At 38.4% G+C, this 16078-nt stretch overlaps 2 protein-coding genes across 6 annotated transcripts in view; both read left to right on the top strand.

The window, feature by feature from the left end:
- The window catches only part of SPART (spartin), an 88350-nt gene extending 86105 nt beyond the window's left edge, over nucleotides 1–2245 (top strand). For all 5 annotated transcript variants that reach the window (XM_027064693.2, XM_015070974.3, XM_027064691.2 and 2 more), the window contains exon 9: nucleotides 593–2245. In XM_027064693.2, coding sequence (XP_026920494.1) covers nucleotides 593–866 — 274 coding nt within the window. In that variant the 3' untranslated portion in view covers nucleotides 867–2245. The remainder of the gene's footprint in view (nucleotides 1–592) is intronic.
- A 7306-nt stretch (nucleotides 2246–9551) lies between these two features.
- Nucleotides 9552–16078, top strand: part of CCDC169 (coiled-coil domain containing 169) — a 44286-nt gene continuing 37759 nt past the window's right edge. The window contains 2 exon segments of the mRNA XM_015070976.3: nucleotides 9552–9874; nucleotides 11628–11707. Coding sequence (XP_014926462.3) covers nucleotides 9792–9874; nucleotides 11628–11707 — 163 coding nt within the window. The 5' untranslated portion in view covers nucleotides 9552–9791.

Raw genomic sequence — 16078 nt, 5'->3', positions numbered from 1 at the left:
TGTGTCCTATAGTTGTTTTCACTGAAAGTTCTCTCCTATTTCCAGAAGGGGTGGATTAAAAAAAAATGACTAACAACCTTTATTATAACTTACATTTTTAAAAACTTACTTATTTTGGGTAAGAGCATGTACAAGTGGGGATGGGACAGTGAGGGGGTTAGAGAGAAAGAGAAAGAATCCCAAACAGACTGCACACAGTGCAGAGCCTAACACGGGGCTCAAACTCCTGAACTGTGGGATCATGACCTGAGCTGAAATCAAGAGTTGGACACTTAACTGACTGAGCCACCCAGGTACCCTGATTATAATTTACACTTTCTTCTTCATCATAAACAGTCTTTATTACATTAATCTCGGCTAGCTTGATTTTATTTTCACACAGTTTTTGCTAAAGGAGAAATAATAGCTTTGGCACAGTTTGATTTTATTTTTTACTTTGTTTTAAGTTATTAAATTGAAAAAAAAATTGAAACCAAATCTTTGATTTTGCTTTTAGGAATAACATACTAATCATGTGACTTATATAATACTAAATAAGAAGGTCTTAATTTACATTTATAATGTCATTACACTTTTTTCTAATCTTTTAAAGATACGGACATACTGCAGGAGAAGCTACACATGATGCAGTAGATTCTGCCATCAATGTTGGTGTAACTGCCTATAATATTGACAACATTGGTATCAAAGCAATGGTGAAGAAAACAGCAAAACAAACAGGACAAACCCTCCTTGAAGACTATAAAATAGTTGATAATTCTAAGGGGGGACATCAAGAAGGAAGAGCAAATGTAAACATGAAAAGGGAGAAAGGTGAGCAGACAGAGGAAGGAGAGAAGAATGAGGCAAAGAAGAAAGAAAAATGATGGAAGTGCTGTGAATCACCTATACCAAAGCCTTACAAGGTGGATGCATTTTTTTTTAATAGGCAAATGTGGAATTCCCCACAGATTAACCAGTATTTTAAAAATGTATTCATTCCTACAAAGTGACTGTTTCATAAGCTTTATAGCATGTATTCTACTTAAAAGGAAAGAATCTGTATTCTTGCATCTGGCTTTTACAAATACAGGATTATATAGTCTCAGTAAGTTTATTTTTCCTAAATGTGGCTGAAATATTTTTGCAGTTAAAATAAGACTAATAAAACATTTGCTTTAATAAACCTCATTAAACCTAATGTTAAGCTATTTTTGTATTTGCCGTCTTTCATAAAGCAAGGTAGGAAATTATATATTTACATAAAATTTCTCATTTAGTAACCTTAGCTTGAGTTGTACTTGAAAAGACCAACTTAAAATATTATCTCCTGGTTTTGCACTAATTGTGGATTTTTTTTTTTTAGGTGCTTGCCAAAATTTTCAGTGTGTAAGCTAGACACAACAACTGTAATCCTAAACTAAAAAAACTCTCAGATAATATTTAAAAGATTTTTTCAATACAGGGACTAGGCTAATCATGAAAAATAAAATGAGGTTCTATAAAATTATTTGGTAGCTTGTATCTTTGTTAGGAAGTGGGATGGCCTTTTTGATTTAGAATGAATACAAAGATCTTTAAGTCTTCTGGATTTAGACTGGTGTTGATCTACTAGGAACTTAGGAAATTTTGGTGTATGATTTGTGTTAAAATATGAAGTGATATCATGAGCTTAATAGGACAAAGTTGCTTTAAGAAATCATTTTACCATATCCACTTTAAGTTATTCCAAGAGGCTAAAATTTTATAAAAATACAAGCAGGATTCTTTGGATGGTAAATATATTTTTAGTTTGGGATTTAGTCATTGGAATTTTATATGTTAGAAAGCCAATAAATTGTTAGAAAATGTTCTGTTCATAGTCATGGTAAAGAATGTGAAGGCTTTAGACTTAATCCATGGCAAGTAGGTTTAACAGTTTCCACTCTGGCAGAAGACAGGACACTTACAGACCTATAAGGTACAAATATATAAATAAGTACCTAACGGCATTTTATTTTTGTCTACAGATTTAAAATGATTGGTACTGGTGTTCATAACTATTGTCCATTCTAATATTTCTAAACGTCTAATGGCTACTTAGTTTATTAGGTTTTATTTGAAACTGTCTTAAAAAATGTGCTTTGTGAATAAACTTTCTGAATTGCTTGTCCTCAAATGTGTTCACAGGGTTGTATTTCGGGAACACATAGAATTGATGGATCCTTTCCCTAAGGCCAAGGATAATGTACTAATTAAAGTGGAAATAAAAATGAGTTGGCATATAGCTTCCAGTTAGTCTCTGCCTTAAGTTTGAGAAGTGGGATGACAAATAGTAGAGCCTAAAGATTACAAAGTTCACTTAGACCAGAGGTCGAAAAATTGGATTTGTGTTGTCCATTTTCCTTTATTCCGTTCTGCTTACTTGGTTGTGGGTTGCTTTTTCATATTAATGGCTAGACAGACAAAATCTTCATAAGTATAGCTTCTATATTAGAGTTTTCCAGAGAAACAGAATAGGGGAGATAAATACGTGTGTGTGTGTGTGAGAGAGAGAGAGAGAGAGAGTATAAAGAGATTTATATATAAAGAGAGAGTATAAAGAGATTTACAAGGAATTGACTCATGAAATTATGGAGGCTGCAAATTCCCAAGATAGCCCTTCAGTGAGCTGGAGACTTAGGAGATCTCATGTGTTGTTTCAGTCCAAGTCTGAAGGCCTGAGAACTAGGTGAGCTAATGGTGTAAGTTCCATTCTGAAAGCCTGTAGGCTCAAAACTCAAAAAGAGCCCATTTCAGTCTGAGTATAAAGGCCAGAAAACTAAGGATTTAAACCAAGTTCAACTAAATCAAGTTCCTTCTTAGCCTTTTTGTTCTATTCAGGTCCGTTGATTGGATGAGGTCCATTGTCTTTGGGAGGGCAATCTGATTTATTAGGTCTACTGATGGAAATGTTAATCTCATCCAGGAACACTCTCACAGATACATCCAGAATAATACTTGGCCAAGTGTGTGTACATCTTGTGGCCCAGTTAAACTGACAAAATTAACCATCACAGCTGCTTTGTAGTCCCGTTTTCACTGTATAGAGGCCCTTACCTAGTAGCTCTGCTTTGCTGTTTAGTATTCATAAGATACACCATATGAAAAACAACAGTTCTCAATATTTACTGCTACCAGGGTTTTTCCTCATTTTGCCTCAACAGACTGTCCCTTCCTCATGCTGTATAGGGTAGTTTTCTGGGAGTACGTCAAGGCACCAACTGTCTAGAAATAATGATAGCTAACGTTTATGTAGTGCTTACTGTGAGCCATTAATGTTCTAAGTGCTCTTACATACATTAACTCATTTTAACCTCACAACATTCCTATGAGTTACATACTATTACAATTTCATTTTATAGAATCGGAAACTGAGATAGAGATCAAAGAGAGGTTCTTGAGAAAGATCTAAAAGTATGAAAAAGGTTCTACACTAACCTCAAAAAGGAGAGACCTACATGGAGTGAGTGATAGGCCAGACATCTTTCTTAAACTGAGGTAAATAGGAAAGGACAAATGGCCTTTATAGATATCCTCTGACTCCAGCTGCTTAACACTAGTTGTTTTTATTTTATTTTAAATTACAGTTCCACTCTCTTGATACTTGGTAGAAAATTGCCCAAGTTATTACCAAACAGATCATTAGTCTTCGGTTTTGGTGATAGTGTGAGCTTGTCTTTTTCTCTGCCTTCATGGGTATTTTAGGCCAAGCTAAGAAAAGTGAAGCTTAGGGCTTGTTAGCCAGAAATCCTTTTATATTTCACTTTTTAGTTAAGCCTGAGTAAAGCTCTGCACAAACAGAAACTAGTTCTCTGGTCTGTTCTTGCCAAATTCAAGATTTCCTATCGTTTTCACCATTTTGTATTTAGTTTAGCAACAGAAATACTTAAAAGAGAACATTATATTTCTCGATAGCTTTGTTTTCTTCAAAATTTTTTTCTTTCACAATATATTTTCAAGATACAGAAAGATGAATTAAAAATTATAAGAACATCGATGAGGTGGGAAAAAAACTCCAAGTAATATCTTCAAATGTATTCTATGTAAAAAGTTGTCACAAGTGAAGAAACTGATCACCCTGGAGAAGCTATTCATTGGAGGAAACAGTAACAATGAAAAGTGTTCTTTGTACACATACACACACCAATCTATTTTGTTCAAAATTGGAAGCCAGCTGAAGAGCAAATTGTTAGAGTGTGCTATTGAAGAACCAAGATCTCTGTGATAAGGGACAGGGTCCCAGCATTTGCAGGTTTAAGAAGCTTCATAGACAATATCCCTGGTTAACAAAACATTGTTATTTAGAGAGTATCTGAGTTGGGACCTAAAAGAATGAGGTTTTGGTATGCGGTAGTTTTGCTAATTTAAGTTTTCTGAGTTAAAGCCACTCTGATGACAGGATTCAGAGTATAGCTGTGGAAGTGGAGTGGAGATTAAAGTGATGAGAGTTGCAAGTTGAAGGTCAAGGTGTGGGCAAGACTTCCAGTGGAAAGACCACTTTGATGTCAAAGTCAGACAATGGATGACTGTGAAGTCTTTGGGAAGTGAGGAATAGATGGTGTTACATCAGGAAGGAATGCCCATTTATAACTGCACCAAAATCAAAATACCTAGGAAAACACTTAACCAGGAAGGTAAAAGGTCTGTATTCTGAAAACCATATAACACTGAAAGAAATTGAAGATAACACAAATGGAAAGATACTCCATGCCTGTGGATTGGAAAAACAAATAATGTTAATATGTCCATACTGTCCAAAGCAATCTACAGATTTAATGCAATCACTATCAAAATACCAACAACATTTTTGACAGAACTAGAATAATCCTAAAGTTTGTATGGAAACACAAGACCTTAGCTAGCCAAGCCATCTTGAAAAAAACAAAACTGGAGGCATCACAGTCCTAGATTTTAAGATGTATTACAAAGCTATAGTAATCAAAATACTATGGTACTGATGCAAAAACAGACACTTAATGGGACAGAACAGCCCAGAAATAAACTCATGATTACATTTCACAAAAGAAGCAAGAATATGCAATGGGGAAAAGACAGTCTGTTCAACAAATAGTGGTGGGAAAATTGGATAGCTACATGTGAAAGGATGAAACTGGACCACTTTCTTATACACAAAAATAAGCTCAAAATATATTATAAAGATCTAATTGTAAGATCTGAGGGGCACCTGGATGGCTCAGTGGGTTAAGCATCTGACTTCAGCTCCGGTCCTGATCTCACGGTTCATGAGTTCCAGCCTCACACCGGGCTCTGTGCTGACAGCTCCGAGCCTGGAGCCTGCTTCAGATTCTATCTTCCTCTCTCTCTCTGCCCCTCTTCTGCTCACGCTCTTTCTTTGAAAAATAAAAATAAAACTTGAAAATAAATAAAACTTTAAATAAACTTTTAAGAAACTTTAAAAAAACATTTCTTAAAAGAAATACGACCTGAAACCATAAAAGCCCTACTACATCAAAATAAGCAGTACAGCAAAAAGAAACAGTCAACAAAGTTAAAGGTCAGTTTATGGAATGGGAGAAGATATTTGCAAATGACATATCTGACAAAGGGTTAGTATCCAAAATCTATAAAGTACTTATAAAACTCAACACCCAAAAACACAAATTTTCCAATTTATGGGGTTTTTTTTAATGTTTATTTTTGAGAGAGAGAGGGAGGCACAGAATCTGAAGCAGGCTCGAGGCTCTGAGCTGTGAGCACAGAGCCCAACATGGGGCTTGAAGTCACAAATCGTGAGATCATGACCTGAGCCAGTCAGAGGCTTAACCTACTGAGCCACCCAAGCGCCACTAAAATTTTCAATTTAAAAATGAGCAGAAGATATGAACAGATATATCTCCAAAGAAGATAACAAAAATGGCCAAGATGAGATATCACCTCACACCTGTCTGAATGGCTAAAATCAAAAAACACAAGAAACAAGTACAGCAAGGATTTGAGAAAAGGGAACCCTCATGGATTGTTGGTAGGAATGAAACTGGTATAGCCACTGTGGACCACAGCATAGAGATTCCTCAAAAAACTAAAAATAGGGGCGCCTGGGTGGCTCAGTCGGTTAAGCGTCCGACTTCACCCCAGGTCATGAACTCACGGTTCGTGAGTTCGAGCCCCGAGTCGGGCTCTGTGCTGACAGCTCAGAGCCTGGAGCCTGCTTCGGATTCTGTGTCTCCCTCTCTCTCTGCCCCTCCCCTGCTCATGTTCTGTCTCTTTCTCTGTCAAATTTAAAATAAATAAACATTAAAAAAAACAAAATAGAACTACCATATGATCCAATAATTCTACTACTGGGTATTGACCCAAAGAATGCAAAAATACTAATTTGAAAAGATATATGCACCCCCATGTTTATTGCAGCATTATTTACAATAGTCAAATTATGGAAGCAGCCCAAGTGTCCATTGATAGATGAATGAAGATGTATATATATACAATGCAGAAGTACTCAGCCATAAAAAATAATGAAATCTTGCCATTTGCAACAACATGGATGGATCTAGAGGGTATAACGCTAAGTGAAATAAGTCAGAGAAAGACAAATACCATCATATGTGGAATTTAAGAAACAAATGAGCAAAGAAGAAAACAAAGAACAGACTTTTAAGTATGAAGAACAAACTGATGGTTACCAGAGGAAAGGTGGGGGGGGGATGGGTAAAATAGATGAAGGGGATTAAGAGCACACTGTGATGAGCACTAGTAATGTATATAATTGTTGAATCACTATATTGTACACCTGAAACTAATATAACACCGTATGCTAACTTTACTGGAATTAAAATTGAAATTAAAAACAATTTAAAAGCCATGCATATCAGAGGAGTGAGGGTTTTTTTGTAACTTTTTAAATTTTTTTTTAATACAATTTATTGTCAAGTTGGCTAACATACAGTGTATACAGTGTGTCCTTGGTTTTGGGGGTAGATTCCCATGATTCATAACTTACATACAACACCCAGTGCTCATCCCAACAAGTGCCCTTCTCAATGCCCATCTCCCATTTTCCCCTCTCCCCCCCACCCCCATCAACCCTCAGTTTGTTCTCTGTATTTAAGAGCCTCTTATGGTTTGCCTCCCTCCCTCTCTGTAACTGTTTTTCCCCCTTCCCTTCCCCCATGGTCTTCTGTTAAGTTTCTCAAGTTCCACATATGAGTGAAAACATATTTCACTTAGCATAATACCCTCCGGTTCCATCCACGTTGCTGCAAATGGCAGGATTTCATTCTTTCACATTACCAAGAGAAATATATATTTATAATATGATGGACATTTTGGTTCTTTCCATAATTTGGCTGTTGTTGAACGTGCTGCTATAAACATTGGGGTACATGTGCCCGTATGAATCAGCACCAGAGGCGTGAGTTTTTACATGAAGATGGAAGAGTAGTGATCTGGAAGTAGCATTACAGGTGGAGAGAATTCTTGCTCCTCCTGACCCAAAGAAGCAGGGGGTTCTACAAAGAAACCAGAGAACAAAAACATCAATTCATGGCTTTTGATATTTCAAAAGCTATTGTTTAGGTGTAAATCAAAGATTTGGAAGAATATATAATACGTGACTATCCCTCTACCATCCCTATCTCACTCCCACCCCCACTCCTATAAGTCTGTAGGAGAGTCTATAAGAGAGAAGAACTGAGAACTCTGGCTAGGGAAGAAAGGAGAAAGCCACTAAGGCAGGGAATAGACGCTGGTGAGTGTCTGAGAGGAGACCTGCAACTTGCTCCCCACAACCTGTCCCAGGCTAAGCACAAAAGTGGGAGTGCAGGATTTGCCATACCACTTGAGTAATTGACAGAATTCTTTCATATTACACTTCTTTTTATGTTTTAGTTTTATTTTTTAAAGTATTTATATTGAGAGCAAGCAGGAGAGGGGGGAGAGAGAGAGAGAGAGAGAGAGAGAGAGAGAGAGAGAGAGAGAGAGAATCCCAAGCAGGTTCTGCACCATCAGCACAGTGCTGGGGGGGTGGAGAGCCGGGCTTGAACTCACAAACTGAGATCATGACCTGAGCCAAAACCAAGAGTTGGATGCTCAACCAACTGGGCCACCCAGGTGCCCTTCATATTACACTTCTTTTTAAACTGTAGGTTTTATTTTTTTAAGTTTATTTATTTCCTAACAGAGAGAGAAAGAGCACGCGCGTGCGCATGAGCTAGGGAGGGGCAGAGAGAGAGGGAGACACAGAATCAGAAGCAGGCTCCAGGCTCCGAGCTGTCAGCACAGAGCCTGATGCGGGACTCAAACTCACGAACCGTGAGTTCATGACCTGGGGTGAAGTCGGACGCTTAACCGACTGAGCCACCCAGGCGCCCCTGTAGGTTTTATTTTTAAAGCAGTGAACATATTTAGCATCTCTTTGTACGTAATTGATATTAATTGCACTGGTTCTTCAAAATGCTTAAAATTCTCTTTTGCCTACAAATCTGGGTTGTTCTTTTGGACATTAAACATGTTATCCATCAAATGTGTTACTTACTACATTTATGTTCTATTCAAACAATTCAATTCCAAACTGTCCCCATGCTTAAAATATCCCCCAATATAGATTTTTAAACTTCCTTAATCTCTTTTCTCCTTTAAAACCTACTTTCTAATTGAAGACTTTGCTTAGCTCCAGCATGCATTTAATAAACAATTCTATTTTACACAAACTTTAAGTGTAGCAACCATAGGTCGAAAACTTTTGCTGTTTATATTTTTCCCATAAATTATCAACTTTCCAAAAGTATGCTGATAAGCAGCAACCAAATGAAACAAGCATTTACCACAAGTGCTTTTTATGCTTAAAAAAATCTTTGAAATTGTCGTTTATTAGCATAACCGTACATAACTACTAAGGGTCCCTCTTCTCAGCACTAAAGATCAAGCAGTAAGCAAAATAAATTCTGTACCAGAGTACTAGTGCTGATTTCTGTCAGACAACAAGGTCTCACATTCACACTTCTCAAACTGATTCACAGTAGGGAAAATGCACCAGAGAAGTCAAAGGAAAAGGCAGATCAATCTTTCTAGTCAAAGATGGATGGGAGCCAGGGATAATAGTAAAGCACAGACCTATCAGGAGCAGAATGCAAACTTTGTGATTACAAATATAAGCTTGAAATTTCAAACTGTAGTGGGCAGCTCTGACCTATGTCTATGGACAATCAGTCCCCAGATTTGTCCAAACTCAAAGACAGAACAATCTGGACTGGAAACTCAGAGGTCAGGCAGTGCCTTCTCAGGGTCTGCTCCTCCTCACTCTTAACCAGAGCCTCTGGTACTCGGTAAACTGAAGCAAAGAAAGACACAGCCATTCTTGGATTCCGCATTTCCCTAACAAGGACTAAGAGTAAAGTGAAGAGTGGGCTTGGGTCAGTGTTTAAAACAGCACCAGAGCCAGTGGTTCCTTACTCCCTTGCAGTCGGCCATGTGGCTGGTGCACGTGCCCCCTCCACCAGTTTGGGAAAAGGAATGAGGCCGCAGGTTTCGGGCACTGAGGAACTTTTCTCGACGAAGTGTTCCCGGGGCAGCCGAAACCTCTTTCTGTTTTAGCAGGGCTCCAAGGCTCAGCCTGCGGACTGCTCCCCGACTCGCTCGGAATGCCCTTCCCGGCTCCCGGGCAACGCCCTGTGACGTCACCGCGAGGCGCCGAGAGCGGGCGACTGTGAGTCAGTAAACCTTAGTGACAGCTCGAGACAATGCCCTCACGTTCCCAGCTTCTGGGAGGGTGTCAGGTTTTGTGGTGTTAGCTGTAAGAGGGGAAGGGCGTGGGACGTTTCTGACCTGACACTATGGAGGAAGGAAGAGGCGCCAACTTCGACGGTGTGAGCACCGACCGCCTTGAAAAGGAGTTACTGGAAGAAATCCATCAGAAGTGAGTTGAAGGGCGGCGCGCGGACTTTCGCGCGCGGGTAGGGTTCAGGTACACGTAGCTCAAGGAAATGCACCTGTGTGTGCTCCGCCCTTCCAAGCTGAAGCCCCTGAGGTCGATGTGACACAAGCAGTGTGATTAATACCCGGGGAGATCTGGCGACATCTAAAATCAGTGTTTTATAGGAAAGATTCATTTGCTTCTTTGATTAGCATTTGGTATTAGAAATAGGCAGATTTTGAGGTAGGATTTTCTGTCTTTAGGATCAGATCAGATGGGAGTGTATTGTGTGCGTATACTATAATGCTAACCTATGTGTCTTGTTTTCATGTTCCACTAAATTCAGCTTTTCTGTTTCAAATTCCAAAGGTTTTGTTTACTTATGCTTATCTTTCATCCCATCCCTTTAGAAGAACTTAAAAAATGGCATTTTGTAAAAATAACGCCTCTCCTATATACTTAAAAATACTCAATATTATACTTCATATTAAATCTTTGAAACATTTTAAGTTTTTTTTTTTTTTTTAATAACCCCAGCCCCACCAGCCAGCCCCACAAGATTTAGACCCTCTTATGTGCCCTAAAGCTTCCTGAGCTTTCCTCTATTGTGGCTCCAGCCACACTATTTTAGTTAGTTATTTCTTGATCTGATACTAAACCATAAACATTCTGGGGACAGGTTGTATATTCCCTTAGGCAGTAGACTATAAGAGCAAGTACTTAGAGGAATCCTGCATAAATTCAAATCCCAGCTCTTATCACTTAGTAAGTACCTGATCTTGGGCAAGTTAATGAACCACTAAAGCTTCAGTGTTCTGAACTCTAAGATAGGTGTAAGAACTATTACACTTGATGTGGTTGTTGGCAGGGTTGAGTGAAAAGAATGTAAAGCACTTCTCATCCGCTTATAATAAGCATTCAGTGGAAGCCGCTGCTGTTGCTATTGTTCAGTTCACTTATTCACTGTAGTATTTTAAGCATTTAGCACAATGCTTTGACATAATAGGCAACCAAAAATACATAGTGCATAAATGATTCGGTCATCAAATTAAAAAAAAACATTTTTATGTTTATTTTATTTTTGACAGAGAGAGAGAGAGAGAGACATAGCATGAACGGGGGAGGGTCAGAGAGAGAGGGAGACACAGAATCTGAAACAGGCTCCAGGCTCTGAGCCATCAGCACAGAGCCCGACGCGGGGCTTGAACTCACAGACTGCGAGATCATGACCTGAGCCGAAGTTGGGTACTCAACCGGCTGAGCCACCCAGGTGCCCCTCGGTCATCAAATTTTAATAGTTAATGTGCTAATTTACTAATGTCCTAAATACATCATCTCTGGAATGCTATTTGTATGTGTGTGTATATGTGTGGGTTTTTTTTTTTTTTAATTAGTGTTTCTTTTTTCCTCTTTGTTTCAGATTATCAGTTATTACCTGGCTATTCCGTTCTCCAATAAATTGCAGTTCATTTGCTGGTCTTTGAGAAGCCAGATAACAACTTCTTGGGATCATATTTAAGTTAAGAGTAAAGGGTTTCTAATGGTCACCTGGAGGCCTCTGAGCCTTAGTGCATATTAGTGTCCTTGTCGACCTTGGTAATCAGAAGCCTCCATTTGCCTGATTTCTGATTGTCAACCATGCCTTCAATTAGAGACATTTCATAATAAATTGTTCCTAAAGTAGTTGTGCATTGACATGTGTTATTCTTTTCATATTATAATTAGATCATAATTAACAAGATATTTGTAATAATAGGGATATAGTGCAACTATCAATGCTTGAAATAATACACAAGATAGAGGAACTGGAAGCCAAACTCAATACTGATGACAAAGGTATGTAAATAAATATTTTTATATGTGACTCTGGTATAATTATTGTTTATTTTGCCAAGATACTGGTAGTGCATTAAATTAAATACAGGAAATAGTAGTACCAAGATCTCAGCACTGCTTTTTGGCAGCATTAATAATAATTTATTAATTATTAGGCTTTAAAGCCAATATTTTCTTTTTTTCAATTTTTTTATGTTTATTTTTGAGAGCGAGAGTGAGAGAGAGCATGAGTTGGGGAGGAGAAGAGAGAGAGGGAGACACAGAATCCGAAGCAGGCTCCAAGCTCTGAGCTGTTAGCATAGAGCCCAATGCAGGGCTCGAACCCACGAACCATGAGATCATGACCTGAGCCGAAGTCAGATGTATAACCAACTGAGCCACCCAGGCACCCCTAAAACTAATATTTCCAATGTCAAATGTGTTACTGCATAATTATTCACCTACTTACAACTTCAAAATGTTCATTAGTTAGCAAAACTTTTGTTACATGACATCAATACATTATTGTTTTTGGTAGATAATAAAATACAAGTTTTCTATTTAACTTAATACCTCTCATATCTTAACTTCTGTATTTGGCCATAACTTTAAAATCTTTATCTAGGTTTTGGCTATTTGTGTTGAAAGAATGGTGGACGAGTGCTGTGCACACACACACACACACACACACACACACATCTGCACACTCACATACCCACATATCTTTAAAACTTAAAATGTATGTAAGATACTAATTTATTCCACAAATATTGAGACCTGCCATATTTCAACACATTGAATGGAAGACCTTTCTTTTCCCTGTTCTAAAAAGGTTCACTGACTATTGGGAGAAAGTATCAAACTAAAATATGAATATGAGAAGGGATGTAACTTCTGCATGAGGAGGAAACCCAGTTAAGGGAACCTAACACAATTTAGATGAAGGCATAAAGACAGCCTTTCCAGAGGAGGCAGTGCTTGAACCGAATGCTAAAGAACAGTAGGGTTTTATTAAGCTTATGGGGGTGGACTTTGGTGCTTAAACCCATTTATACTTTTCTATTGGGGAAGCCATGAACAAAAAGAATTAGTAACTATATAGGAAATAAAATGCTACTTTTCTTAAGTACCCAAGGCTCTTTTAAAGCTTGATTGGAGAACACTTCTTTGTCCCAATTCTGAAGTAGCTTCCTACGTCTTCACATCTGGGATATAACTATATCTGGGCTATAACTGGCTCTGTGGCAGGCGGGCTGTGAGTGCACTTACCAAGTAAGTGGCACTTGAAGTGGCAAGGCTAGCTGAATTTTCTCATCTATCCAGTTACAGGCAAAACGGGTCACACTCACAGATATGCATGCAATGAGTAACCATGCCCACTAGTAAAATGTAAGCCCAACAAATTGTATTATGAGCAAATCTTCTCATGGGGAGGAGCTGGATTAAAAAAAAAGACAACATACAAGAAGTTAAACAGCATTCCCTACTAATGTAATGGGAAATACATTAGTAGCCAAGATGATAGGCAAAATGTCCATATTTTGACTATATTTATATACTCTGCAATTCAATTAGAAAAAAATGAAGTTCTCAGTAATAAATATGAGTAGAACAGAGAGAATTCATGAGTATGGAAAATATCCAACTTGTTTTTTCCTCAAAGAAATTTGAATTGAATTGAAACACATACAATTTGTTGCCTATTGAAGAAGTAGAGTTTTTGTTTGTTTGTTTGTTTGTTTTTTAAGTGAAATTGGAACTTTATACATTACTGTTAGCAATGTAGTGCTACCCTTTTGGAGAACAGTTTTGTGGTAAATTGCTGCTGCTGCTGCTGCTGCTGCTGCTGGTGATGATGGAAAAGAAGAAGAATAAAATAATGACAATATCAACTAACTCTTATAGCATTTTGTGTGGGCCCTGCACTGTTCTGAGTATTTTGTATATTTTAATGAATCCTCCCAATATCCTATAATTTAGGAACTTGAATTGTCCTTGTTTTATTTCATTATTTTTATAAAGTTTATTTATTTATTTTGAGAGAGAATGTGTGTGCGTGAGCAGGAGAGGGGCAGAGAAAGAGAGAGAGAGAGAATCCCAAGTGGGCTTCTTGCTGTCAGCACTGAACCTGACTCGGCTCAGTCTCACGAATTGTGAGATCATGACCCGAGCCAAAATCAAGAATTGGACAAAGTTTAGCTGACTGAGCTACCCCAGCAACCCTGACCTTATTTTAGATATGAGAAATTGAGGTGCAGGATAGGTAACTTGCTCAAGATCACATGCATAAGCTAGCGGGTGGTAGAGACATGACTCAAACTCACTAGTCCTACTTTAGGGATGTTTTTCCTCATGAAATCTGAAAATTTGGTGGGGGGTCAACTTCACCATAGGAGTTACTCTTTGCCTCATTGTATCCTCTCCTTTGTTGACACATAGGTATTTTTGTTCATGCTGTTCTTGCTGCTTGAATATTCTTTCTCACCTCCTCTGGCTTGGAACAGGTGCCATTTCCCCCGAAAGCATTTCTTGACCCTCTTCAATCGTGACCTCCCTATCTCTCAGTGGCTTCTGCCACCTTCCACATTGGATGTCCTTTTGTATGTTCCATCTCATCCACTTAACCAATAGTCTCAAATGTTCTGGCTGTATGTTTCCTCTCACCACCACTTGTCCTACTGCTAATTGACTGCTGGGGCTGTGTCTATTTTATTTTTGTATCCCTAGTGCCCAGCACAGTGCCATATATTAGGCTTTTTACTTTCCTTATTATCATTTTCTTATTTTACAAAGTCTTTTCAAGTCAACATAACTTCATCACTATTATCATTATAAATACAATGACCAATACAATGAAATATGACTGAACTTAATAAGTCTGTGTAGGGTCAAGTTTCAACCAATTCAACTGTGTTCTTTTTTAACACTTTAAGATGTATTATTTGGCATTGTTGCTTAGTGGGGCTTTGTTTTTGTTAACACTGCTATCTCTCTTAGACACCCCCGCCCCCCCCCCAAAAAAAATCCACATCTAAAAGATAGGGTTTCACCTAATTTTCTCTTGCTTTATGAACTTCCTCTTACAATGTCAATTCATAAAATTGACCATGAATCAAACTTCTAGAATGTTTCCATTTTTGGTTTGATTTTGCTTTTTCTTGTACTGATTCTAGACAAGATCCCTCTTTGAGATTGCAAAGCAATTTTATTTTTCCTTTCCAAATTAGTGCTTATTTTTTGTTTGTTTTTAGAGTTACTGAAGGAGTATTACTCAGGATATTTTTCCACCAAGAGGCACAAATGTTTCTGCTAAATTTTTATCCTCTTAGTCTGTATTTTATTTTATTTTTGTATTTTTTAATTAATTAATTAATTTATTTATTTATTGAGAGAGAGAGAGAGAGAGCTCAAGCAGGGGAGGGGCAGAAAGAGAGGGAGACAGGGGATCCAAAGCAGGCTCTGTGCTGACAGCAGAGAGCTCAGTGAGGGGCTTGAACTTATGAACCATGAGATCATGACTTGAGCTGAAGACAGAGGCTTAACCGACTGAGCCACCCAGGTGCCCCTCATTGTCTGTATTTTTTTTTAATGTTTATTTTTGAGGTGGGGGGGAGAGAGACAGAGAGGGAGTGGGGGTGGGACAGAGAGAGAGGGAGACACAGAATCCAAAGCAGTCTCCGGGCTCTGAGCTCTCAGCACAGAGCCTGACATGGGGCTTGAGCTCATGACCTAAGCCAAAGTTGGACACCCAACTCTTATTTGGGTTAGTTTCAGATGTCTCTTAACTTCCTTTAGTATCAAGACTATTTAAAAAAAACTTGCTATTTTTTTAAATTGTATTTTATTATTTTTATCTAAAATATTTTTGAGAGAGAGAGAGAGTGGGAGAGAAGGACAGAGGGAGAGAGAGAAGAAGAGAGAGAGTGAGGGAGAATCTCAAGCACGCTACAGACTCAGTGCAGAGCCCGACACAGGGCTCGATCCCATGACCCTAGGATCATGACCTGAGCTGAAATCAAGAGTTGGACACTCAACTGACTGAGCCACTCAAACACCCTGAAAAACTTGCTATTTTTTACTGCCACTCTTCTTCCCTGTTGAAAACATACTTTAAACATTATTGCATTTTAAAGATGGATGGGGCGCCTGGGTGGCTCAGTGGCTTGAGCGTCTGACTTCAGCTTAGGTCATGATCTACCGGTTTGTGAGTTCAAGCCCTGCATTGGGCTCTGTGCTGACAGCTCAGAGCCTGGAGCCTACATCAGATTCTGTGTCTCCCTCTCTCTACCCCTCCCTCGCTCGCACTCTGTCTCTCTCTATCTCTCTCAAAAATAAATAAACATTAAAAAAATTTTTTTTAAATAATAAATAAAGATGGATAAAGAATTATGC

This window comes from Acinonyx jubatus, chromosome A1 (assembly GCF_027475565.1).
Source record: "Acinonyx jubatus isolate Ajub_Pintada_27869175 chromosome A1, VMU_Ajub_asm_v1.0, whole genome shotgun sequence".
Taxonomy (NCBI): Eukaryota; Metazoa; Chordata; class Mammalia; order Carnivora; family Felidae; genus Acinonyx; species Acinonyx jubatus.
The sequence above is the reverse complement of the archived record's forward strand: the minus strand, read 5'-3'. Positions and strand labels throughout refer to the sequence as shown.